Genomic DNA, 25946 nt, shown 5'->3' on the forward strand with positions numbered 1-25946 from the left:
TTAGGAGTTACTTTGCCCAACTTTATGCCAATAACTTCAATAACCTAAGTGAAATTGAGGAATACCTACAAAAATATAGGTTGCCCAAATTAATAGAAAAGGAAATAAATTGCTTAAATAGTCTCATCCTAGAAAAAGAAATAGAACAAGCTATTAATCAACTTCCTAAGAAAAAATTCCCAGGACCAGATGGAGTTACATGTGAATTCTACCAAACATTTAAAGAACAATTAACCCCAATACTGTGGTGTTTTTCTTCTTTAAAATAATAATATACTCATTCTCTCTGGGAGCAGGTTTCTTGGGGAGGTTTTCTGGAGGCAGCCTTAGTTTCGGTTAAGAGTAATAATCATCCAAACGCAGCCAGATGCTAAAAGTTCAGATCTTTTATTGTGTCCTTCAATATAGTCCAGTTAGCTTTCTTAGAGGCCTCTCTCTATCTCCTTGGTTCTAAGAGCTCTTGCAGCTTATCCTTTGCCTCTGCTTGCTTCTGCAGCACAAAGGTGGAAGATGGAATGGATCTCTTGTCTCCTTCACTTGGGGCTTGGCTAGCTTTCTGGAGAGCCTTTCAGACCAGCTTGGTCTCAGTGGGGAAAGTGCAGGAGCCCAGCCACCACAGTGGTGTGAGATGAAGTGAATCTGGTTGCGCCTCCAAGAGAGGGCTTCTCCTGAACTGATTTGACGCTCCCCTCTCAATGTTTTCAGCTCAACTACTTGAGAGAGCCTCTGTCTGTTTCTTATATATGATCTCCTCTGAGAGAGTGGGATTATGGGTTTCTCCCAGAGTGCTCTCTGGCCCTAAGAGCTTCAAGGGAAGTGTGAATTTGGATATCTCATACTAAACCCTGAAAACTTCCAAACGTGTGAACTCCAATGAGTACTTAAATACTTCTTGCTTATATGAGCTCTCTAAAGGTGTGAACACGAGCATTGTTTCTCAGTTCCACTTAGTACCTTGTTTCTTCTGGCCCATAACATCTCCTTGTAAGATCAAATCAATCATACTAAACCATGCTAAATTAGATAATTATTGTCTCTATCAACTCTAATGACTTTACAATTTGTAAAGATTCCAACACAATGCTATATAAATTATTTGAAAAAATAGAGAATAAAAGAGTCCTACCAAATTCCTTTTATGACACAGACATGGTACTGATACCTAAACCAGGTAGGATGAAAACAGAGAAGGAAAATTATAGACCAATCTCCCTAATGAATAATGAGGCAAAAGTCTTAAATAAAATATTAGCAAAGAGATTACAGAAAATCATTTCCAGGATAATATACCATGACCATGTTGGATTTATATTAGGAATGCAGGGCTGGCTAAATATTAAGAAAACTATTAGCATAATTGACTATATCAATAACCAAATTAATAAAAACCATATGATTATCTCAATAGATACAGAAAAAGCATTTGATAAAATCCAACATTCATTCCTTTTTTTTTAATTTTTTTTTTATTATAGTAAGTTTTTATTGACAGAACCCATGCCAGGGTAGTTTTTAACAACATTATCCCTTGCACTCACTTCTGTTCTGATTTTTCCCCTCTCTTCCTCCACTCCCTCCCCTAGATGGCAAGCAGTCCTACATACCAACATTCATTCCTAATAAAAACAGTTGAGAGTATAGGAATAAATGGACTTTTCCTTAAAATAATCAGTAGTGTCTATTCAAAACCATCAGTATACATGATATGTAATGGGGATAAACTAGAACCATTCCCAATATCAGGAGTGAAACAAATTTCCCCACTATCACACATTACTATTCAATATTGTATTAGAAATGCTAGCCTTGGCAATAAGAGAAGAAAAAGAGATTAAAGGAATTAGAGTAGATAATGAGAAAACCAATCACTGTTTGCAGATATATGATGGTATACTTAGAGAACCTCAGAGAATCTACTAAAAAGCTGTTAGAACTAATCCACAACTTTAGCAAAATTTCAGGATACGAAATAAATTCTCATAAATTATTACTATTTTTATACATCACTAACAAAACCCAACAGCAAGAGATACAAAGAGAAATTCCATTTAAAATAACTGTCAATAGGATAAAATATTTGGGAATCTATCTGCCAAGGGGGAGTCAGGAACTATATGAGGAAAACTACCAAAAACTTTCCACACAAATAAAGTCAGATTTAACCAATAGGAAAAACTTTAAGTGCTGTTGGATAGGTTGAGCGAAAATAATAAAAATGACAATACTATCTAAACTAATCTATTTATTTAGTGCCATACCAATCAAACTCCCTAGAAACTATTTTACTGACATAGAAAAAATTTAAAAATTCATCTGGAAAAACAAAAGGTCAAGAATTTCAGGGGAAAAATAAGGAAAAAAAAATCAAATGAAGGTGACCCAGCTGTATCAGATCTAAAACTATATTGTAAAGCACCAGTGATCAAAACCATTTGGTACTGGCTAAGAAATGGACTAGTTGATCAGTGGGATAGATTAGGTTCACAGGACAAAATAGTCAATAACTATAGCTATCTAGTGTTTGGCAAACCCAAAGACCCCAGCTTTGGGGATAAGAATTCACTATTTGACAAAAACTGCTGGGAAAATTGGAAACTAGTATGGCAGAACCTAAGTACTGATCCACACTTAACACCATATACCAAGATAAGGTCAAATTGGGGTCATGATCTAGGCATAAAGAATGAGCTTATAAATAAATTAGAAGAATATAGGATAGTTTACCTCTCAGACCTGTGGAGGAGGAAGGAATTTGTGACCAAAGAAGAACTAGAGATCATTATTGATCACAAAATAGAAAATTTCAGTTATATTAAGTAAAAAGTTTTTGTACAGACAAAACTTATGCAGGCAAGATTAGAACGGAAGCAACAAACTGGGGAAACATTTTTACAATCACAGATTCTGATAAAGTCTTCATTTCTAAAATATATAGAGAATTGACTCAAATTTATAAGAAATCAAGTCATTCTCCAATTGATAAATGGTCAAAGGATATGAAGACAATTTGCAGATGAAGAAATTGAAACTATTTCTAGTCATATGAAAAAGTTATCCAAATCATTATTGATTAGAGAACTGCAAATAAAGACAACTCTGAGATAACACCACACACACAGATTGGCTAAGATGACAAGAAAAGATAATGACAAATGTTGGAAAGGATGTGGGAAAAATGGAACACCGATACATTGTTGGTGGAACTGTGAACAGATCCAACCATCCTGGAGAGCAATTTGAAACTATGCTCAAAAAATTATCAAACTGTGCATATCCTTTGATCCAGCAATGTTTCTACTGGGTTTATATCCCAAAGAGTTCTTAAAGAAGGGAAAGGGACCCATATGTGTAAAAATGTTTGTGACAGCCCTTTTTGTAGTGGCTAGAAACTGGAAACTGAGTGAATGCTCATCAGTTGGAGGATGGCTGAATAAGTTATGATATATGAGTGTTATGGAATATTATTTTTCTGTAAGAAACGACTAGCAGGATGATTTCAGAGAGGCCTAGAGGCCTAGAGAGACTTGATCATGATTTGATACTAAATGAAATAAGCAGAATCAGGAGATCATTTTACCCAACAACAACAAGATTATAAGATGATCAACTCTGATGAATGTGGCTCTCTTCAATAATGAGATTAGTCAAACTAGTTCCAATTGTTCAGAAAAGAAGAGAATCAGCTACACCCAGAGAGAGAACTATAGGAAATGAGTGTGGAGCACAACATAGCATTTCCACTCTTTCTGTTATTGTTTGCTTGCATTTTTGTTTTTCTTCTTGGGTTTTTTCTTTCTTTTTAGATCTGATTTTCCTTATGCAGCAAGATAACTGTATCAATACGTACACATATATTGGATTTAACATATATTTTAACATATTTAACATGTATTGGACTACCTGCCAGCTAGGGGAGGAGGCAGTGGGAAAGAGAGGAAAAGTTGGAACAAAAGGTTTTGCAAGGGTCAATGTTGAAAAATTACTCATGCATATATTTTGTATAAAAAGCTATAATAAAAAAGCTAAAAAATATGTTTAAAATTTTGTATTCATATTTTGAAAATAGCTTAAAAAAGTTGTATGAATTAGAAAAAAGTCAATAGGTTTTTTCTGTTTTTGCTCCTCCTGGTTTAGGTATCAGCATCATATTTGTGTTAAAAGGAATATGATAGGATGCTTTCTTTGTCTATTTATCCAAATAATTTATAAAGATTTGGAATTAATTTTTTTTCAGATTCTTGATAGAAATTACATCTGATTCTGGGAATTTTTTTTAGGAACCATGTGTATGGCTTAATTTCTTTTCTATGAGAGGATTACATATGTACTCTATTTCCTTTTTTGTTAATGTTGGCAATTTATACTTTTGTAAATATTCACCCTTTTCATTTAGATTTACCATATATAGTTCTCAAATAGCAATTTTATAAGATAATATTACCACTGTATTTTTTTAAACATTGATTGTATTGGTTCATTAAAATACAGAATCTTGAGTGTCAAAGAATCTCTGACCAACTAACTAATTTTGTAACCTTGAATGATTCACTTAATCTCTTTACAACTAATTCCCTCATCTATAAAACAGATTGAACTAGATGATCTCTCTTTTCCCTCTAAGTCTAAAAAGCTTCTCCAGTCAACCAACCTATACTATTTAACTTCTGGACTGTTTCTATCTCTCTGCTGCCCTCCAGTGACAGCATGTACACATCTGCCATTTAACTTTGAGCAATGGTCCAGGAGCAAAACTCCACTGTTTATGGGGTTAGACTGGAGAACCTCTTAAGTTTCCTTGACATTCTTTTAAGATTCTTTAATTTAATAAACTAATACAACCAATATTTAAAGAAATATAGTAATAATATTTGCCTTACAATTAATTATCTAGGAAGATTTCTATTTCAGTGCTATAGATGACAAATGTGAATAGCAGTTCATGAAGTTCTAATCATCACAGAAACAATAGACATTTCTTAATTGGTTGGAAATATATAGGTTTGTGCTATGTGCTGCCAAAGAATTCATCTGAAAAATTCTGAAAACTCATCTATGGGCTTTAGGATATACTACAAGAGAAAAACAGTTGAATGCTTACAAAGGGACTAAATACATGCCAAATAAATTCATATCCAACATAATATGTGTAGAAGAAACATAGGATAACAATTAAGGAAGTATAGTTATATGTTTCTTATATACTATAGGAAGGAAGGAAGGAAGGGAAGGAAGGGAAGGAAGGATAGAGACAGAGATGGACACAGAGCTCTCTCTAAAATGTTCCTGTCTCAAGTTGCTTTACCCTTGTTTTTTGCCCAGAAATAAAGACCAGTAAAAATAAACTCAGATATAACAAGTAATTCTTTGTCATTTTGCTTTTTCTTTTTCAGAACAGATCCCATTATGGTTTTATTCATCTTGTTGGGTCTGATCATTATCATCTTCATTTGCCTACTTATCAGCTACTTCCAGTATTTAAGAATTTTTCGAAAATTTATTTATGAACCAAGTGTAAAATCAAAAAATAAAAAGAAACAAAGACAGTAAGATACCATACCATATAAATATTGTTTATACATATATTTTGTAATAAGGGAGGCTAGAGACTATAAAAATAATTTTGTCCATAATAAATAAGTACATTTAGGGACCAAATTTAGCATGTGAAAGATGGTCTCTGAGTTTCCTGAAGACTTAAAATTATTCCCATTTTTGTGTGATGTGTTTCCTTAAATAGCATCTAATTTTTTAAAATTCTGAATATTCTCATGCAATATTTCAAATAGATCTGGGCTTGACTAGTCTGTTTACCTTAATGAAACAAATTGGTCAGATACACCAGTTTAAAGCTTGTTTAATAGCATGTATATTTAGGAAACCTGAAATCTGAACTAATGGAAATTGATGATTTACTAGGATAACAAATTCATATTTTCTTTACTAAAGTTTAGGATTGATCTTATTTGTTTTTTGTTTTACATTGAAAGGAGCGGTATTTTGTTGATGGTTGAGTTTACAATTTTCAAAAAGAAATTTAAGGAATAACTGATCATATTTTTAAAGTTCCATTTTAAAACTTGAAATTAAAAAATTGATTTGAACATAGAATGAGTTAAATCTATCTCAACTGCTCCAAACAATTAGTATTTTCTAAGAGTTTATAGAAAACTAAAATTGTATTTCTTCTTGTTTAATGACTCTTATGTTTACATTTGACAAGTGATATTTAGAAATCTGGAGAAATTTATATGAAATGACTATCTTTTTAATCTTCTAATTTGTGGATGATTTTAATGAATTAATAAAATTTTGATTAATTTGATTTATGATCTTCATGACTTCTACAAATAGAATGTGCCTAATCTTTTAATGGGAATACTTTCTATCCATGACCTTTGGATACCTCCTTATGAGTTCACTCTGTGCATCAGACTATTAAATGATTTTCCCAGTTGTCTGTCATTTCATTTCATCAATTTGGTCTTCTATCTAGTAACCATTAACCACATATTACTGTTTTCCCACTGCGATACAAGTGAAATATTCTGCTTCCAACTATCACTTTGGATGTGCAGCACATGGAATACAATCTTTACTAACATAGCTTTCCCAATACTAATATGTCTATCTTAATAAGAATGAAAGAAGCAAAAATTATACACACAAAGTCAAAGTATGAGTAGAAGAACAAAATGGCTAAAGCCCAAGAACTAGGATACAACTGACAAGACTGTAGGAACTTGGATTCCTATCCATCTCCTATTTTTATTCTCCGGAGATTCATTACCTTATATATAGTCCTTCTCCCAACTTCTACTCTCACACATATAAGTTCAGGCCCTTAGATGGATTTACAAGTAAATTCTACCAAACATTTAAAGAACAATTATTTCAAATACTATATAAACTATTTGAAAAAATAGGGGAAGAAGGAATCCTACCAAATTCTTTTCATGACATAGATATGGTGCTGATAAAACAGGAAAAGCCAAAACAGAGAAAGAAAATTATAGATCAATTTCCCTAATGAATGCAAAAATCTTAAATAGAAAATTAACAAAGAGATATCAAAGATTCAAAAAAAAAAAACCATCTGACAAAATACAACACCCATTCCTGTTTAAAAAAAAAAATACTAGACAGCATAAAAATAAATGGGAGTTTTCCTTAAAATGATAGACATTTTTAGTCATATGAAAAAAATGCTCTAAATCTATTGATTAGAGAAATACAAATTAAGACAGTTCTGAGATACCACCTCATACCTCTCAAATTGGCTAAGATGAAAGGAAAAGATAATGATAAATTTTGGAGGAGATGTGAAGAAATTGGAACACTAATACATTGTTGGTGCAGTTGTGAAATAATCCAAACATTCTGGAAAGCAATTTAGAACTATGCCCAAAGGGATTAAAAAAAACAAAAAAAAAACAAAAAAAAAAACCTCTGTAATCTCACTACTGGAGTTGTATCCCAAAAAGTAATTTTTAAAAAGGGAAAAGGACTTATATGTGCAAAAATGCTTGTAGAAACTCCTTTAGTAGTGGCAAGGAACTGGAAATTGAGTAGATGCCCATCAGTTGGAAAATGGCTGAATAAGTTATGGTGTATGAAAGTAATGAAATATTATTGTTCTAGAAGAAGTGATTAGCAGGCTGGATTTCAGAAAAGCCCCAAAAGACCTACATGAATTGATGCTGAGTGAAGTAAACAGAACCAGGAGGACATTGTTCATAGTAACAACAGCATTATGGGATGATCAGCTGTGGTATATTTGAGTCTTCTAAATGATGTGATGATTCGAGACAATTTTAATAGAGTTGGGATGGAAAATGCAAAACACATCCAAAAAGAGCACTAGTGAGATTGAATGCAGATGGAAGCATGCGATTTTCACCTTTTTGTCTGTGTTATTCTTTCTTATGATTTTTTTCCCCTTTCGGTCTGATTTCTCGTACATGACATGATTAATATGGAAATATCATTAAAAAGATTGTGCAAGAATATGGGATTCTGCTGAGAGGGAGTACCGAGCCTTGACCCTTGATGAACAATAAGTTTTCTGCCACATTGCAGAAATGCTATTGTTGAGCAAGGAGTATTGATTTGTGATTGTGGGAACAAGTGAGTTGGAGGATCACAGCCAGTGGCTACATGAACGGAGATGCGTGAATAGGGCCTCTCACCTGTGAAGGAGCTGCTGAATTGCTGGATGGGCTCTTCTCCCATTGGTAGATATACCATGTACACACAATGCCCATGAGCTACTTTTCTGAACGGTGATTGGGGATTGCCTACTGTCCACGTGCTGATCACGCTTGCAAAATTGTTTATCAACAAGGCTGTATGTCATAATAAACTGGAGCTCTTTTCATACCCTATGAGTCACCTGCCTCATTCATCTTGCCTCTGAGATCAAAGGGCTCATATGCCATGAGCTCTTAAAAGCTGGCTGTAACAACTGGCTCCTGGGCAACAGGGACAAGAAACCTTAAAGGGTGCCGGAGCGACCACTTCATGGTCAAGCATTGCTATGTGGTCAAGACAACCTCTATGAGGACTGCAGAGGGAGAGCCCACCAAACTGCACTGTTTCTGGACCAGGCAGAGTAAGGCAGATAACAGTTAAGCAACCTAATGGAGCAGAAACAAGGATGCACAATCCAATTAGGAGACATTAGGAAATTCCTGAACATTGCTTACAAAGTTTCTCCATAGTTACCTGAGGAGGGCTGTTATCATTGTGACAGATGGATTGTTTTTGGTGAACAGCTCTCTGCTTTTGATAAACAATGCCCAGGAAAAATACAAAATAATCTCATTAAACAAAGTCTAAAATCAGAACCAGAAAAGGAGGTCAGGAAACTTATAGTCAGAGCAAATTCAGGTCCATTTCTTAGCAGTAGATGTCCCTTCCTGAGCCTGAGGAGGATGATAATGAATGGCCTCCCCACCCCCACCACCTTCAGCCCTGCCTTATTTTTGTGTTTATCCAGACCTACAGCCTTTCAAAGGCTCTCCTAATGTAAAAAATGAAATAAGAACTGAGGAAAAGCAGGATCAGAAATATAAAACAAAGACCGCAGCGACACTTAGCAAAAAGCAAAAGGTAATCAGTTATATTCTTGGGAGCTTGTTCTAGCAGGGGAGCGCAGCTACTCGTCTACCCTTGACGGAAGAACGGTACGCCTCTATGGGGAAGGTCGTCCTCTTCCACTGAGCGCGCAGCTTCGGGAGGGACGCACATGGAGCGGTGAGGGAGGAGGGGACACCCGCCTAGCCAGCCAGATCAGCCGAATCAACCCTGGCGATCAATGGAGTGACAGATGTCGCAGCCAGATCGCCCTCACATCCAATCAGTTATATTCTTAACCTTCACTTCAAAAAGTTTTGCAGCTTGCTAGAGATCAAGGAAAAAACACAGAGGGGTAGGATGACCCTGTTAACCCAAGGCAGAGAAGACGCAGACATGAACCACTTCCCTTTAAAGTTCTAATCCAGCTTAAGGACTCCGTTCATAAATATGGACCCATAGTACCTTTTGTTATGTTACAACTTGAAACAATGTCATGGGAAATTTTGTACTCCAATGATTGGAAAGCATTCTCACGGGCAGTTTTGACTCCAGGCCAGGCAGTGTTCTGAATGACAGAATTTTTAGAACAAACTCAATTGACACCCACTCAGGTTGCTCCATGCATATGTGAAATTATATTTTGATCAATTTAGCGGCATTGGGACCCTGAAACCAACCTGGGGAATGACAGTTCAAGTAGGGATAGATATAAATCAGGAATGGAAGAACAGGTATGCAGCCTTAGATGTCAAGGGACAATCAGTAAAAAACTCAGAAGCAATGATTATTGCTGCTACCCCCCTCAGGCTATTTGTGAAGTGCCCATTCAACAATATCAAAGAAGAAAACAACTAAAAATCCTTGTTATAAATCCTTCACTACCCCTGTATTCATTAGCTATCCCAGTCATACAAATAAATATATGAGAAAGTGCCTGTGTCTATAACTATGATTAACACTGACAATATTGAAACATATCTTAACAAGGGACAGTGTATAGCTCAAGGAAGTCATTCCATCTGAACTTAGTTAAAACAGAAGATAATAATTGTGAATTAGCCCCACAGATGGATCTAAATTCAGAGGCCATTGTACAGATATATTTTACAAAGACTCACACTCACTTGGCTGATACTGCCCCTTACTTTGAATAACTAACAAACACTTTGAAGGATTAATAGACACTAGAACTGACAGGACTGTGGTGGCTGCTTCTCAATGGCCCCCTTTGCAGAGGTAGAAGGCAGTAAGGAGGTTTTGATGTCCACTGAACAAATTGGCAAAAAAATAGAAAGACAGAAACCATTTTTCCTTTAATAATAGATGGTTTACATATTAACTTATGGGGTAGAGGTATATCACATTAATTTAGGGATGAAATATCACTACAGTATTTTAGGAGGGGTCATTGCTGTTAAGGCTTCCATTGCACCAGTATGGGTGGAGCAGTGGACCCTGTCGAAAGAGAAAACAGCCTCTCTACATCAGTTAGTACAAGAACAATTAAAATTAGGACATACTGAGAAAACAAATAGCTCATGGAACTTCCCTTTATTTGTTATAAAGAAAAAAAATCTAGTAAATGGAGAATGTTAACAGATTTCAGACAAGTAAACTCAGTCTTGAAAGACATGGATTCTTTACATACAGGTTTGCCATCTCCAAACATCATCCCCAGGGAATGGCTCTTATGGATAATAGATATTAAAGATTGCTTTTACTCTATCTCCCTTCACCTTGAGGATAGGGATAAATTTGTTTTCTCAATACCAACATATAATTCTCAAAGGCTTGTAGGGCTGGGGATTATTAGCCCCAGAGGTGACAGACCAAATGATATGTGACAAATGGATGTTACGCATATGGGGAAAACATGCATTCATGCTACAGTTGACACTTTTTCAGGCTTTGTATCTGCATCCTCTCAACAAGGGGAAGCTGCTTCACATGTAATAAATCACCTATTTCACTGTTTAGCCTCTATGGGTATCCCACACACCATTAAGACTGATAATAGACCCTCATATACTTCAAAAATATTGAAAGTTTTTACAGGAATTCTCCATACATCATATTTTTAGGATTCCTTACAACCCTACAGAACAGGACATTGTAGAAAGGACTAATCAGACCCTCAAGAGATTTATCAAAAAACAAAAACAGGGAGATGGAGGTAGGATCACTCAGAAAAATATAAAGCATGTACATAATAAATTACTTGAAATTTGATCCAAATTATTTAAGTCCAGCTATATAATATTCTGGTGAACATAGAGAATTATTCAAAGATAACACCCCATCTTCATTAAGAAGGCCCCCTAAGAATGAGACTATGATAATGAAAAAGGGTCCTGAAGAATGGGAGGGACCCTATAGGGCTCTATGTTTATCTCCACAGGAGAAAGCCTTCAGCAGTGGATCCACTCCAGATATCTCAAAGAGGAAAAAGAAGGAAGAGGAGGTGACCCTCCAATAGGAGGAGAAGATGTGCTCCCAAGACAACTAGATATTTTCTGTATATATGGGTTTGTGTTATACACAATCAAGGACTGGCAACAGAGGCCAAAAGGTGGGCTGTACCCACCATGGCCTAGGATTGTCTCATGGAGGGGTGGGGTATCATGTGACACATGATGGTCATGCAACAGATGCCCTGTCATAAGCAAGGGTCAAGGCACCCTTGTCTATGTGGGAGGGTTGCAGCAGTATATCTATATAATGGATCATCAGTTTGGCCCCTTAGAAAGCACAAGCCTCCATAGGACTCTTTCTTGTCACTCAAGAATTGGGCTGGCAGTTTGGCACATGGGAAAACATCTTGGGTCCTAGTTCTTAGACAAATGGCACAAGAGCTGAATACCAGTTTTAGACTAAAGCCTGTCTGGGAGGGAAATATGCATTTATGTCAGGAGACTCTGTAACTGTTACCAAAGAAACATTAGATTTTTACAATGTTACTTATTGGAATTGTATACTGAAATTGAAAATCAGATTGTATTTATGATCAGTAGGAGTACAAGTTGAGTTATTGAAACTTCAGGCTCAATTACAATGTAAATCCAGACAAAAGTGCTAAAAAAAATCATACATTGATTTGATAATACCTTTTCATGATGGTTAAAATTAGGATCATGGATTGCCCTTTGTATTATGTTGTAACTCCTTTGTTGTTGCCTTGTAATATTAGAATGCTTTATAGATCTTTCTCCACCATCCTTTCAGAGGTTGCAGCTCAAGAAAGGACTTTTTTATCTAAAAGATAAAAAGGGGGAATTGCAAGAATATGGGATTCTGCTGAGGAGTACAGAGGCCACCTCGACCCTTGATGCACAATAAGTTTTCTGCCACATTGCAGAAATGTCCTTGTTGAGCAAAGAGCATTGATTGTGATCATGGGAATAAGTGAGCCACAGGGTCACAGCCAATAGCTACATGAACAGGAATGCCTGAATAGGGCCTCTCACCTATGAGCAAGCTGCTGAATTGCTGGATTGGCTCTCCTCCCATTGGTCAATACCATGCATAGGCAATGCTCACAAGCTGCTTCTCTGAATGATAATTGGGGATCACCTACTGTCATGCACTGATCACACTTGCAAATATATATATCAACTCAAGGCTGTATAGCATAATAAACTGGAACTCTTTCCCACCCTATGAGTTTCCTGCCCCATTCATCTCGCCTCCGAGATCAAAGGGCTCATATGCCATGAATTCTGAAAAGGCAGCTGGCAACAGGATTGCACATGTTTAATCTATATCAGATTGTCTGTTGTCTTGAGGAGGAAGGTGGGATTTAGAATTTAGAATGCAAAGTTACACAAAAATGAATGTTGAAAATTATCTTTACCTATATTTGGAAAAATAAAATACTATTGAAAAAGGGGGGAAAAGTTTGAACGCTGAACAAGACTACTTTTTCTCCTCAGGGTTTGAGAATTACTCTTGAGTGGTCAGGTTATTCCTTCTCTAATGATATAAGCTTACAAACTACTTTACATAGTATGTTTTCCCCAATATCCATCACCATCAATTAGTGTCCTAGTTCCATTTAACCAGCTAACAACAATTAGCTTTAATAAATAGATATCTATTGCAATATTATAGCAATGATAAAAGTTACAAGGCATTACCTCAAGACCTAAAAACACACTCTCCCTTATACCACTTTAATCCATAGGAAAAGGGGGTTCATATTTAACCCAGCTGCTACAATGCATTTGGCATACTAAATTCACATCAGAATTCAGTATAGCTAGTGGAAAAAGTCATTCCCTTGCTTAAGTCCCAGGCTTCTTGGAAGCAGGATTAAATCCTAGACTGTACTCTCATACTGGACTTAGCTAGCCACTGTGACTGACTTTGACTGGAACTTTGACTCCCAGCCTTCTGTCACTAGGTACTTCAACCTTTTAAAATTCTTTAGTTCATAGAAATCTCTAATACTCCTTCACATAAAAGCAGGAAGAAACAGAACAAAAGCCCATATTATTTATAGACTACACATCAACCCAAATAGGAAACACCTAGATTCTCTCAGCATAACTTTTCACTTGAACAAATGACAGAACAAATGTCGCATCCAGTTTGGATTCTTGATTACAAGTCTGCAGTAATTGTTTACTCCCTTTTTATTTTTTTGCTGAGGCAATTGGGGTCAAGTGACTTGTCAGGATCACACAGCTATGAAGTGTGAAGTGTCTGAGAGCAGATTTGAACTCAGGTCCTCCTGAATTCAGGGCTGGTGCTTTATCCACTGCACCACCTAGCTGCCCCTAGCAGTAATTGTTAAAAAAAAAAAAAAAATTAAATTAAAAAAACCGTTTTTTCACATGACAAGTAGTTAAGAAACAGAACTGCTACAAATGTTCTGATATAGGGAACTGGGTCCTTCCATTATGTCATGTTAGGGGTAATACTTTGTAACTTATGTTATGATATATCTTTCTAATAAATATCCATTTCTCAAAGCTAATTACTAACTGGTTAAACACCAATCACTGGTGATAGAAAATGGAGAAAACAAATTACTGTCATAATGGAAATAAAGGTAATTGAGGCAGCAAAGATGCAAGGATGACCAATTTATTAACTAGGCTTTCAGTAGCCAATAAATGGAGATCAATGACTTCTCAATAGTCAAAGACCCCCAGTGAGGGAGGGCAGGATCTTTTATGGTAGTTCAGAGAATGACAAAGCAAAATCTCCAGCAACATAAGTATGTCTTCTCCTCTGATGTTAGTTTGACATGATTGTTTGACCTCTTCTTCTGAAACCCTCTTAATCACAAATAAAATGTGGGATTCAGGTAAGAAGACAAAGATAAGAGAATCCCAATTGGTAGATATTTCAATGAGGAAATAGGAGCTACGACATCCTTGAGAGAGGAAATCAGTTCTCAGGTCATGAAAGTAACCTGCAGGCAATGAGATTGGATTGATTTGTAGGTAAAATGAGTTGCAACAACAGTTTAGATTGATGAGAATAATCTTTAGCCAAGTTCTTCCAGAATATGAGTGGTAGATAAAGTTATACTGGTGGAGGTGTGTCACTCAGGGAATTGACCCGAGGTTACCTGAGTATACTTGTAAAGAATTTAGATTCAACACAGGAAGGAAAATATTAAATCTATGCTGGCTTAATTAAGTGGGTTTTTTTGTTTTGTTTTGTTTTGTTTTGCTGAGGCAATTGGGGTTAAGTGATTTGTGTAGGGTTACACAACTAGAAAGTGTTAAGTCCCTGAGACCAGATTTGATCCTCCTGACTTCAGGGCTGGTGCTCCATCCACTGAACCACCTAGCTGCTCCAGCTTAATTAAGTCTTATCAGATAAATTAAAAATCAATTTTAAATTTCATAATTTAATTCCTTTGATTTTTGTTACTGTGCAAGGAGATTTGAGGCATGTGGTGCTTCTTCATTTCTTAGCCCCCCTTCACTTCTGCCTAAGCACAAGCATGTGCCCTTAGGATAACCTCTGTTTTCTGGTCCTCCTCCCTCACCTCCACCTTCATGGGTGGGAGAAGGAGGAGCGGTAGGGGCAGTGACACCATCCACACCACCAGTGCAGAAGTTTTGCCTTTTTATGTGCTAAGGCAAGGCAAAAGAGAAGAGACATTTTACTGCAGTTAGGATTACAATTGATTGCTTTGGATTTTTAGGCAGGACTGCTGTAGAAGGCCTGCCAACCCTTATACCTATCTTCATCAAATGGAAAATTGATACAGTGGTGTGGGTGGAACAGTGACCCCTAACCAGTGAAAAAATTCAGGCCCTATTAGATATAGTACAGGAGCAACTAGACCAAGGGCACTTACAATCTTTTCTAAGTCCTTGGAAATCCCCTGTATTTGCTGTAAAAAAAAAAAATAAATCTGGAAAATTGAAGATGTTGACTGATTTGAGAAAAGTAAATGAACAGATGGAAACTATGGGAACTCTTCAACCTGGACTTCCACCTCCTACTCAGTTGCCTAGAGAATGGCCTCTATGGGTTATAGACAATAAGGATTGTTTCTACTCTATACCTTTGGATAAGGAGGATATGAATAGATTTGCCTTTTCAGTGCCCAGCATTAATTTAGTTGAGCTTTATAAAAGATTTGAATGGACAGTGTTGCCTCAAGGAATGAAAAATAGCCCTACCATGTATCAAACATATGTGGCTGTTGCTCTTACTCCAGTAAGAAAAGCATTTCCAAAAGTTATGTTATTTTATTACATGGATGACATCTTGGGGTGTGCACTGAAGAGCAAATGTTAGAAGCATACCTACAAAAGACCATAGAAACTCTAAGAAACTACCAATTGTATATAGCCCCAGAAAAAAATTCAAAGGCATGCTTTTTTTCAATATTTAGGATATGAAGTATATCCCAAGGTACTTATGATACAAAAACTTTCAGAACAGAATTTGCATACCTTAAATGACTTTCAGAAATTGATAGAAGATATCCAATGGATGTATCCAGTGTTAGGCTTAACTACTTATCAATTACAACCGTTGTATGACATTTTAAGGGGAGACACTGCTTTAAACTCACCATGCCAGTTTATAAAAGAAGCCTAAGAAGCTCTGAGAAAGGTTGAACTGGCTTTATCCAATGTGGTTGAAAGAGTCACTCAAAAACCCCTTGGAAATATCAGTTTTTGCTACAAAAGAGGCACCTACAGCAGTCCTTCATTAAGGAGACGATGTCATTATCTGAAGGCAAATTCTTCTTGTTGATTGACAAAGCTCCTGCAAGATATATAGATATAAGTACTATCTATATATCTATATATCTTGCTATATTACCCAGAAAATTTCAGGCAGCTTCAGTATGAGCAATTCTGCCTTGTAAATTTCAGATGGAATAGAATAAACACCAGACATTTTGCCACTCAAAAAAATCTAAAGGCATTCAAAAGCTTTTCTTCAGTTGTAACTTTAGAGAGGCAAAAACTTCAATCTGGAGAAAATAGTCAATGGCTTCAGCAGTGATTGATGACAGTCTGCTGAGGACACTATGGAAATCTCCTTAGGGATCAAATATGTCTTTATCACTAATCAACATGATTACATTAGCACTGAATAGTTGAGCTGAACCATAGGTCTTTGATCCATAAATAGTCTTCAGGGTATGATAAAAGCACGTTGTATTGTTATTTTCAATCTCCTTACTAAGCCAAGAATCCTGCATTTTTGTATGCTTTCCTTATGCTCTATATCTTTGATGGAACTAAATGTTGCCTTCTTAGAGATAGATGAACTATCCTGCTGGTATTTCTTATGGAGATTTGGTTTTTCACTTAGCAGCTTCTGAATTTCCCCATCATTTTTATCAACTTCATCTTGATGTTTTCAAGTATTCTTCTGAATTACCCTCTTAATTTTTATCAACTTAAAATTGATGTTTGCAAGTGTTCTGACCCAGATGAGTAAATTCAGTGATAAATCTCCGAAAACTGCCCATTCCTTTTCTTCTCTATTGTTACCAGTGATGTGGGTAATGTTTTTTTTCTCAATGTCAGAATGAACTATTCCTGCTTGGAGAAGCACTTTTTGATAGTAAGTCTTCTGATAGTTATCTTGCCTTTGGACTGCCATTTTTATTGAATGTGAATATTTAGTCCAGAGAGGATATATCTATGATTGGTCCATCACTCTGCATCATGCATCACCTCCATCCCTCTCACATCCTGCCCATTTCTTCTCCTTACAATCACATTGTCTATTGAATGCCAATGTTTGGTACAAGAGTGCATCCAGGAAGTTTTGTGGTGTTTTGGTAAATGAAAGACAGTATTGGTGATAAGAAGGTCATGAGATACACAAGTCTTCAGTATTGAGTGACATTTGCTGCTGTGAGGGATGTAGAAGACCCTTACCCAAAATGACTACTCAGAAATCACTCAGTAGAAGGCAGAAAATTTGTTTATTGAAAACCTCCAGAGGATGAACCGTCCTATCGTGAGATAAGAAAGAGAAAGCTCGCGGTGGGAGGGCTAAAGAAGTAGTAAAGATACATAGCTTTTATACAAGAAATTACATCACAAGTAAGAGAGCATTGAGAAGGGGCGGGGGAGGCATCTAATTGGTTGTTGCTATTTGGGGAGATTGGAATGGAAGGTTTCTGTTTCCCTGAAATCTCCTGATTTCAAGGAAACAGAAAGTCAGGCCTTCAGGCTTAATCAAGCAAACAGTGGTCCAGCTAATAGACTAAATATCGATAAATGTCAAATACCAATAAATGTCATCAGTTCAGGTTACATAAATATGTTTCTAGCTGGCCAAGGCTCAAGTAGATATGAGCCTGCACATATTATACAGGTCATAGGGGAAACACAGAAATAATGAAAATAAAATACAGAAAAAGAATTCATACATCCCTGTAAGTTCTTCACCTTATCTCTCTCTATTCCACACACTGCTGATGTTTTGAATTCCATTCTCCCCAAGGATTCTCTGACATGTTTGGTAGTTTGAGACTACTCTAGCATGAAAGTCACCCAGAACTACAAGCTTGCTTTCATTTGGAACATTGATGATGAGGTTCTCCAGGTCTTCATAACATTTTTTTTTTACCTTATCAGCATTTGTCATGGTGGGAACATAGATACTAATTATGGTGGCATGGCATTTTCCTGCAATTGGCACTTGCATTATCATGAGTCTCATATGTGTGGGGGGTGAGAGACCCCTACCCAAAATGACTACTCCAAGATCACTCAAAATAGAAAGCAGAAAGATTGTTTATTATAGCAACTCATTGGAGGTGGGCAGTCCAGCTGTGAGAAAAGGGAAGTGAAAGTACTCACAGCAGGAGGGTCGAAGAATTAGTGAATATACACAGCTTTTATAAATGTTGTTACAAGAGATTAATTACATCACAAGTAAGAGGGGGGGAAGGGAAGGGGGACAATCTAATTGGTTGTTGCTATTCTGAGAGATTGGAATGGAAAGTTTCTGTTTCCCAAAAATCACCTGATTTCTAGGAAACAGAAAATCAGGCCTTCAGGCTTTAGATAATCAAGCAGACAAATGTGTTTAAACTAATAGTCTAAATATCGATTAATGTCAAATATGATAAATGTCACTGACTAATGTTAAGTAAATATGTCTGTAGCTAACCAAGGCTAAGTAAATATGCCTGCACATATTGTACTTATGCAGGTCATAGGGAAACACAGGAATAATGAAAATAAAGAAAAAGAAGTCACACATTATTGTAAGTTCTTCATCTCTCCATTCCACACACATCCATACAGCAAATACTTAGTAGTAAGCCCCAAATCTCAAGAAAAATGCTGACTACAATGAGCCTCTGATTTTGTCCTGACTGTTAATCAGGAGGCAAATGAAGTCTTTGAAACTAAGGTGTATTGTTATGAAGTTGGCTCAAAGATGTAACTTCAGAACTTGAGAATTTTATAACAGTAATCAGTAGGGCTGATAAGATCTTATGACCTTACCTAAGTAGAATGTCCCAAGGCCCTTACAGAGAGGCCTTTGCTATCCATTTTTAAAGTAAAATATATCCAATTAAATATTTAAGTTTTTTAAACAATTTGACCACATTCTTTTAACAGCTCAAAAAAAGTTACTTTTCAAATACTATTTCTAATACAATGATTTCCAAAATATCATAATATAAGAAAAAATTTAGACACATTAATAACATATATATCATGTATTTAAAACTTCAAACAAAAGTTATTAGCAATCAGATTACTTTGATTCAATCAAATGCATTTCCAAATTATTCTACATAGAAAATCATTCATTTTATTACTTTTGGTATCATAAACTAATTACATGTAAATCCCAGTATAGAGTAATCCAGTATGGAACACTACATCCAATGAAAAAATAATAACATTTATATAGTGATTACCATGTGTCAGGCACTATGTTAATTTCGTGGTTGTTGTTCAATCATTTTCAGGTGTGTCCAACTCTTTGCAACCTCATTTGGGGGGTTTCTTAGCAAAGATCTTGGAGCAAAAGTTTTGCCATTTTACAACTCATTTTACAGATAAAGCAATTAAAGCAAAGAGGGTTAAGTGACTTGCCCAGGGTTCAAAAGCAACGAAATATTCGAGGCCAGACATTATTTTAAACAATTTACAAATATTATATCATTTAATCCTCCCAACAACCCTAGAAGGTAGATATCTTCATTATCCCATTTTATATATGAAAAAAAACTAAGGTAAACAGGTACATGACTTGCTAAATATCACACAGCTAATACATTTCTGAGACCACATTTGAACATCAGTTTTCCAATCCATATTTTGAATCCAGTGTGTCTCTAATGCCAAATATCAAATGTGTTTAGCATTAAGTTCTAATTTACCACTATTATCCTAGTAGAACACATCTTGTAAATGAGATCACATAATTTAGTTTCAGTACAATAAAAAACTTCAATCAAATCAAATTTGTGTAATCATAAAAAGTAACATTTAGTACTTCAAATTTCTTCCAAGAGCCATAGGCTGCCTGCTCTTCAAATTTTGGAAGACTACATTATAACCTAATAGGATACTGACTGTCTGAAATTGCTAACAGATGTTTCTTTAAAAGTTCTCTCAGATTCTTCTTATAGCAACAGACCAAGAGCTTCTCTAACCTCTTTCCAAACTCCAAACCTTTTCCCCCTTAAACTTCCATTCATGAAGTCAGTACAAAACTGACTTTAATTTTCCTTAGCTTTCTACCTCTTTCCTTTTATCTTTAATTGCTTGAACTTTCTTCTTTCCTTTTTATAATTCTCTAGGGGACGTTGTTTATAAGCTACTAATTTACCCAAATAATTAAATTCTGCTGAATCATTTCCAACTGGGTTCCACAAACCAGGAAAAAAAGAAAATGGAAAGGAAAATTCTTTACTAGTCTCAACTGTCAGAGACAGAAAGAAAGAATCTCAAAGTTATCATTGTTTTCTCCCATAGAGAGTGTTATCAAAGGTCAGTAAAAGTAAATAGATCACTTTGAGATTTCATTAGTTGACCAGTTCCCTTTTAAGTTCCTTTTCCATTCTCAGGCATTATGAAAATTAATCCTCATTATACAAAACTGGTAACAAGTGAGGTGGGGATGATGGCTGTTTCCAGGCTCCTTTTCGATTTTCTAAATCTTCCTTTCCATTTCTTAATCTGTTTTCCTCAGCTTTTCCCCTTGAGTTTCAGAGGCCCTTTAAATAGCACTAAAAAAATCTCATTTTTGCCTAAGTTTTTGAACTTTAATCTTCTTTTTAGTATCCAATGCCCAGAGTTTTATCTGGCCAGATTTTCTTCCCATTAATTTTCCCGATCCCTACCAAGACTCACTGCTCATTTGTGGACTCAAGTGGAAGAATTTACTTGGTCTCAATGCAATAGGTAGTCTATCCAAGAGTTCACAGAAAACTCACCCTTCCTCCTCCCTTTTGAACACTGTATTCCCTGCAGTGAAACACTTGGTGCTTGCTTGTCTGTTGTCTTACCTAGCTCCTACACAAGAGTCTGCTCTTCTTTGTGCACAAATGGGAAGAAAAAAAGAAAATTTAGGTTTAAGGACCTACTTTTCCTTTATGTTCTGGAGCTTGGGGCATTAATTCTCTAATCACCTCACTCTGGTGGAGTGCTAGGGAAGCCCTTGCTAGCCCACTTCAGAGAAAAATAAAAACCTGTATTGGCTTCCCTTCCAGAGTAAAATTCCCCAGTGAGAGACTCTGGGCAAAATGATTCTCTTGGCTGAACTTTGCCAAAAAATAGTTAAGGAAAAAGATTTTTGGACTTTGTCCTCAAGAATGAAGCAAATTCAGAAGGAGAAAACTTTAAAAAGTTTATTATGGCACCAAACCAGGTTCTAAATTCAAATCTCACGCTGTTTTTAGAGATGAATTTTGTAATAAGAGAAGACAGTCCTGATAGGTACACATTTCAAAAGGGGTTGGACTAGTGTTATCAGAGAAGAGTTTGCAGTCCAGGTAGTTGAAGATTGCTAAAAGGCTATCAATCACATTAATTGCTGTTTTGAGGAGAGGGAATCATTTTTCAGGATATAAAATAAACCTACAAAAATAATCAGCATTTATATATGTTAATAAAAAAACCTGGCAGAAACAGATAGAAAGGGACATTCCATTTAAAATAACTGTCGAAAATAAAAACTATCTGGGAGTCTAACTGGGATGACAAATCCAATAAATATATGAATATAATAACATAATATATATAATGTATAATATAATATAATAATACATGACACTTTTTCACACAAATAAAATCAGACCTAAACAACTGGAAAAAATACCAATTGCTTGTGGAAAAACAAAGCTAATATAATAATAAAAAAAAAGTTCTACCTAAATTAATCCACTTATTCAGTTCCACATCAAAGTACCAAAAAGTTATTTTATAGAGCTACAAAAAATGATAACAGAATTCACCTGGAAGAATAAAAGGTTTTTAAAAATGAGGGAAAAACACAAAGAAGGTGGCCTTGTTATATCAGACTTGAAACTACATTATAAAGTGGGTGTCATCAAAACCATTTTGCTAGAAAGTAGTGGTGGACCAGACAGATAGGTTATACACACAAGATACAATAGTCAATGACAATAGTAGTCTACTATTTGATAAACCCAAAGACTCCAGCTTCTGGAATAAGAACTCATTATCTGATAAAAATTCCAGACAAAACTGAAAAATAATATGGCAGAAACTAGACATAGAACAACATCTCACTCTCTATACCAAGATAAGATCTAAATGGATTCATGATTAAGTCATAAAAGATAATACTATAAGCAAATGAGGAAAGCAAGGAATAGTTTACCTGTCCATCTTCGGATAAGGGAAGAATTTATGGCCAAAGAAGAAGTATAGAACATTATAAAATGCAAAATGAATAATTTTGATTACATTAAATTAAAAAGGTTTTACAAAACAAAACAAATGCATCCAAGATTAGAAGGGAAGCCGAAAATTGGAATAAAATTTTTGCAGCCATTGTTTCTGATAAAGGCCTCATTTCTAAAATATATAAAGAGCTGTGTCAAATTTATAAGAATATGTCATTCCCCAATTGACAAATGGTCAAGGGATATGAACAGACAACTTCCAGATAAAGAAATTAGAGGCATTTGTAGTTATATGAATAAATGCTCAAAATCACCATTGATTAGTGAAATGCAAATTAAAGCAACTTTGAGTCACCACTTCATACCTATCAGATCAGCTAAGATGACAGCAAAAGATGATAAATATTTGAGGGGTGGTGGGAAAAAGTGTACCACTAATGCACTGTTATTGGAGTTGTGAATTGATCCAGCCATTCTGGAGAGAATTTTGGAACTGTGCCCAAAGGCTATAAAACTATGCATACCTTTTGATTTAGCAGTGCCACTACTGATTCTATATTCCAAAGAAATCATAAAACAGGGAAAAGGACCCACATGTGCAAAAATGTAGGAAGTAGCTCTTTTTGTGGTAAAAGGAACTGGAAATTGAACAGATGTGTATCAATTATGGAATGCCTGAATAAGTATATGAATGCAATAGAATCTTATTGTCTTCTATAAGAAATGATGAGCAATTTGATTTCAGAGAAGCCTGGAAAGACTTACATAAACTGATGTTGAGCGAAGTGAGCAGATCCAGGAAAACATTGTACACAGAAACAGCAAGATTATGTGGTGATCAACTATGATGGACTTAGTTCTCAGCAATGGAATGATCCAAGACAATTCCAATAGTTTGGGGGATAGAAAATGCCACCTACATCCAGAGAGAGAACTATGGAGATTGAATGTATATTGAAGCATAGTATTTTCATCTTGGTTTTTGTTTGCTTTTTCTTTCTCAATGGTTTTTCCTTCCTGTTCTGATATTCTTTCATGATGTGACTAAGGGAAATATGTTTTAAATGATTGTAAATGTATAACTTATATCAGATTACTTGCTGTTTTGAGGAGGGGGAAGGTAAAGAATGAAAGGAGAAAAAAATTTTGGAACTCAATCTTGCAAAAAGAAGAAAACTTTTTACATGTAATTTTAAAAATACAGTATTGAAATTAAAAACAACAACAACAAGAAAAATACATGCAGCTGTCCTTTCCTATCTTTGGATTGACACGTATTTTGGCTACCCTACCTTCCAATTGATAGACCTGCCATCATATTTTGGGACACACTCACTTTTGGCCACTCCTTAGAGTTAGCTGGCACATATAACTAGGAAAGGGTTATATAAAATCATGGGTTCACATATTAATTTATCGTTAGTGGCTAAATTCAGTACAGTATATGTTTAAGCCAAAGGCCAAAGAAGGCAGCATGAAAAGAGATATTCACTTATTTATCAATTATTCTCCAGACGCAAAGTCTGTGATTCTTCAGACTCACTCACACTCTTCCTCAATCATTGATGTAATCCACCCCCAAATTTACAAGTGAAGAAGCTGAAGCCCAAAGTGAGGAAATAATTTGTGAAAGACCTTGAACACAACTCCTTTTCCCCCATTTTCTCACTCCCCCACCCCCACCCCGAGAAAGTATAGCGCCTTCTTAAGACACCAAGTTTCTTCCCAGTTTTGGTATTGCTTGAATGGAAAGAGTTCCCACAATCGCAGGAGTTGATAATGTTTTTAATCACTGCAGGGTAGATTTTGCTTCCCCTTCTCCTCCCCCCCACCCTCATCAAACCCCATAATTTCACTGAGGAGAGGAGCTTCTCCCCACCACAGCTACAGGACAATAAATCATCTGGAGTCTGTGATTTACCCAGAATCACTCAGCCCTTTAGTATGGAAGGTGGAACTTGTACTGAGCTTAGCCCGACTTCGAGGCCGGTAGTCCTTTATTCTGCTTCTCTAGTCTAGTCCATAATACGTTAATAACGCTCGTTCAGATGCTGAGGCTTTACCAGAAAACTTACAAGTCAACTAGCCCGCTTCATTCTGTATAAATTCCACTAGTCCTTTCCCTCAGAAACTTCAAAGTAATGTCTCTTTCCCACAATGAGAGCCTCGTGGCTAACACGGCTGTAGGTTACACGGACATCCAACCTCTAGGTTTCTTTTTTTTTTTTTTTTTTTTACAGGATATATGCATGGGTAACTTTACAGCATTAACAATTGTCAAACCTCTTGTTCCAATTTTTCACCTCTTACCCCCCCACCCCTTCCCCTAGATGGCAGGATGACCAGTAGATGTTAAATATATTAAAATATAACTTAGATACATAATAAGTATACATGACCAAAACATTATTTTGCTGTACAAAAAGAATCAGACTCTGAAATATTATACAATTAGCTTGTGAAGGAAATCAAAAATGCAGGTGTGCATAAATATAGGGATTGGGAATTCAATGTAATGGTTTTTAGTCATCTCCCAGAGTTCTTTTTCTGGGCGTAGCTGGTTCAGTTCATTACTGCTCCATTGGAAATGATTTGGTTGGTCTCGTTGCTGAGGATGGCCAGGTCCATCAGAACTGGTCATCATCTAGTATTGTTGTTGAAGTATATAATGATCTCCTGGTCCTGCTCATTTCACTCAGCATCAGTTCGTGTAAGTCTCTCCACAACCTCTAGGTTTCATGACACTACTAGGTGCCCGCCTTTTTGCCAGTGAAAGGGGATCGAATGCTAACTACTGTGCTATGATTTTGCTCTCTCCCTTCCCCGACCCAGCGGAAAGCAACGGCTGGGAGCGAGGTTCTAAGGGATTGACCACGCGGCGGGTCAGTTGGGCTCAGCTTCCCGATTTCAGATGCGGGAGGAAAACGCAGCTGCAGCCGCTATACATAAGGTTCTTCCTCGCCATGTTTTGGAAGAAAGTGGTAGCTGCGGGAGTGTTATTACTGCTGGGTTACAGTTCAGCTTTGTGGAGGTAACCGATTAACCTGGGGCAAGGGGTGAGCGATTTCTCTCCGGGAGCTGCAGGCGGCTCTTGTGAGCGGTATGAAGCTTGGAATCAAATGGTTTCAATCTTAATTTTATTAATTCCCCCTCCTGTTCGATATCGAAGATAGAGGAGAAAGGCGCTGATCTTAGTACTTCCTTTCTTGATGACCCCGTTTCTGTGCTAGCTTTGTCTTCCTCAGAACTCATTCTTTTGCAAACGGTTGGGAAAAAAGTTTTTTTTTTTTAAGCAAACAACAATTAAGCAAGAACAGGACCAATATACCTGATTTAATATATCAAAGATCATGTGAGAGAATGGATCTCTTTAGCGCTTTGTACGAAAAGGAAGCTAAGACAACATACTTAGCTCTGTGCTTAGAATGTAAACTTTTTGAGGGAAGAGACTGGTTTACCTTTGCACTGCAGCAATCACTTAAACATACTGGTCGATTATTTCATAGGATAGTTTTGAAAATGAAACAAGATGATGTAA

The 25946-nt window shown here is 36.1% G+C and overlaps 2 protein-coding genes across 7 annotated transcripts in view; both read left to right on the forward strand.

Moving 5' to 3' along the window:
• Window positions 1-6816, forward strand: part of CATSPERE (catsper channel auxiliary subunit epsilon) — a 183207-nt gene extending 176391 nt beyond the window's left edge. For 3 of the 6 annotated variants that reach the window (XM_031966976.1, XM_031966979.1, XM_031966981.1), the window contains one exon: window positions 5391-6620. In XM_031966976.1, the coding sequence (XP_031822836.1) occupies window positions 5391-5547 (157 nt within the window). In that variant the 3' untranslated portion in view covers window positions 5548-6620. Of the gene's footprint in view, window positions 1-5390 lie in introns of all 6 variants that reach the window. The other 3 variants (XM_031966983.1, XM_031966978.1, XM_031966977.1) reach the window with 3 other exon arrangements.
• An 18322-nt stretch (window positions 6817-25138) lies between these two features.
• Window positions 25139-25946, forward strand: part of LOC116423369 (cation channel sperm-associated protein subunit epsilon-like) — a 135726-nt gene continuing 134918 nt past the window's right edge. Inside the window, exon 1 of the mRNA XM_031966984.1 lies at window positions 25139-25439. Coding sequence (XP_031822844.1) covers window positions 25147-25439 — 293 coding nt within the window. The 5' untranslated portion in view covers window positions 25139-25146. The remainder of the gene's footprint in view (window positions 25440-25946) is intronic.

Source organism: Sarcophilus harrisii, chromosome 4 (genome assembly GCF_902635505.1).
Source record: "Sarcophilus harrisii chromosome 4, mSarHar1.11, whole genome shotgun sequence".
Lineage (NCBI taxonomy): Eukaryota > Metazoa > Chordata > Mammalia > Dasyuromorphia > Dasyuridae > Sarcophilus > Sarcophilus harrisii.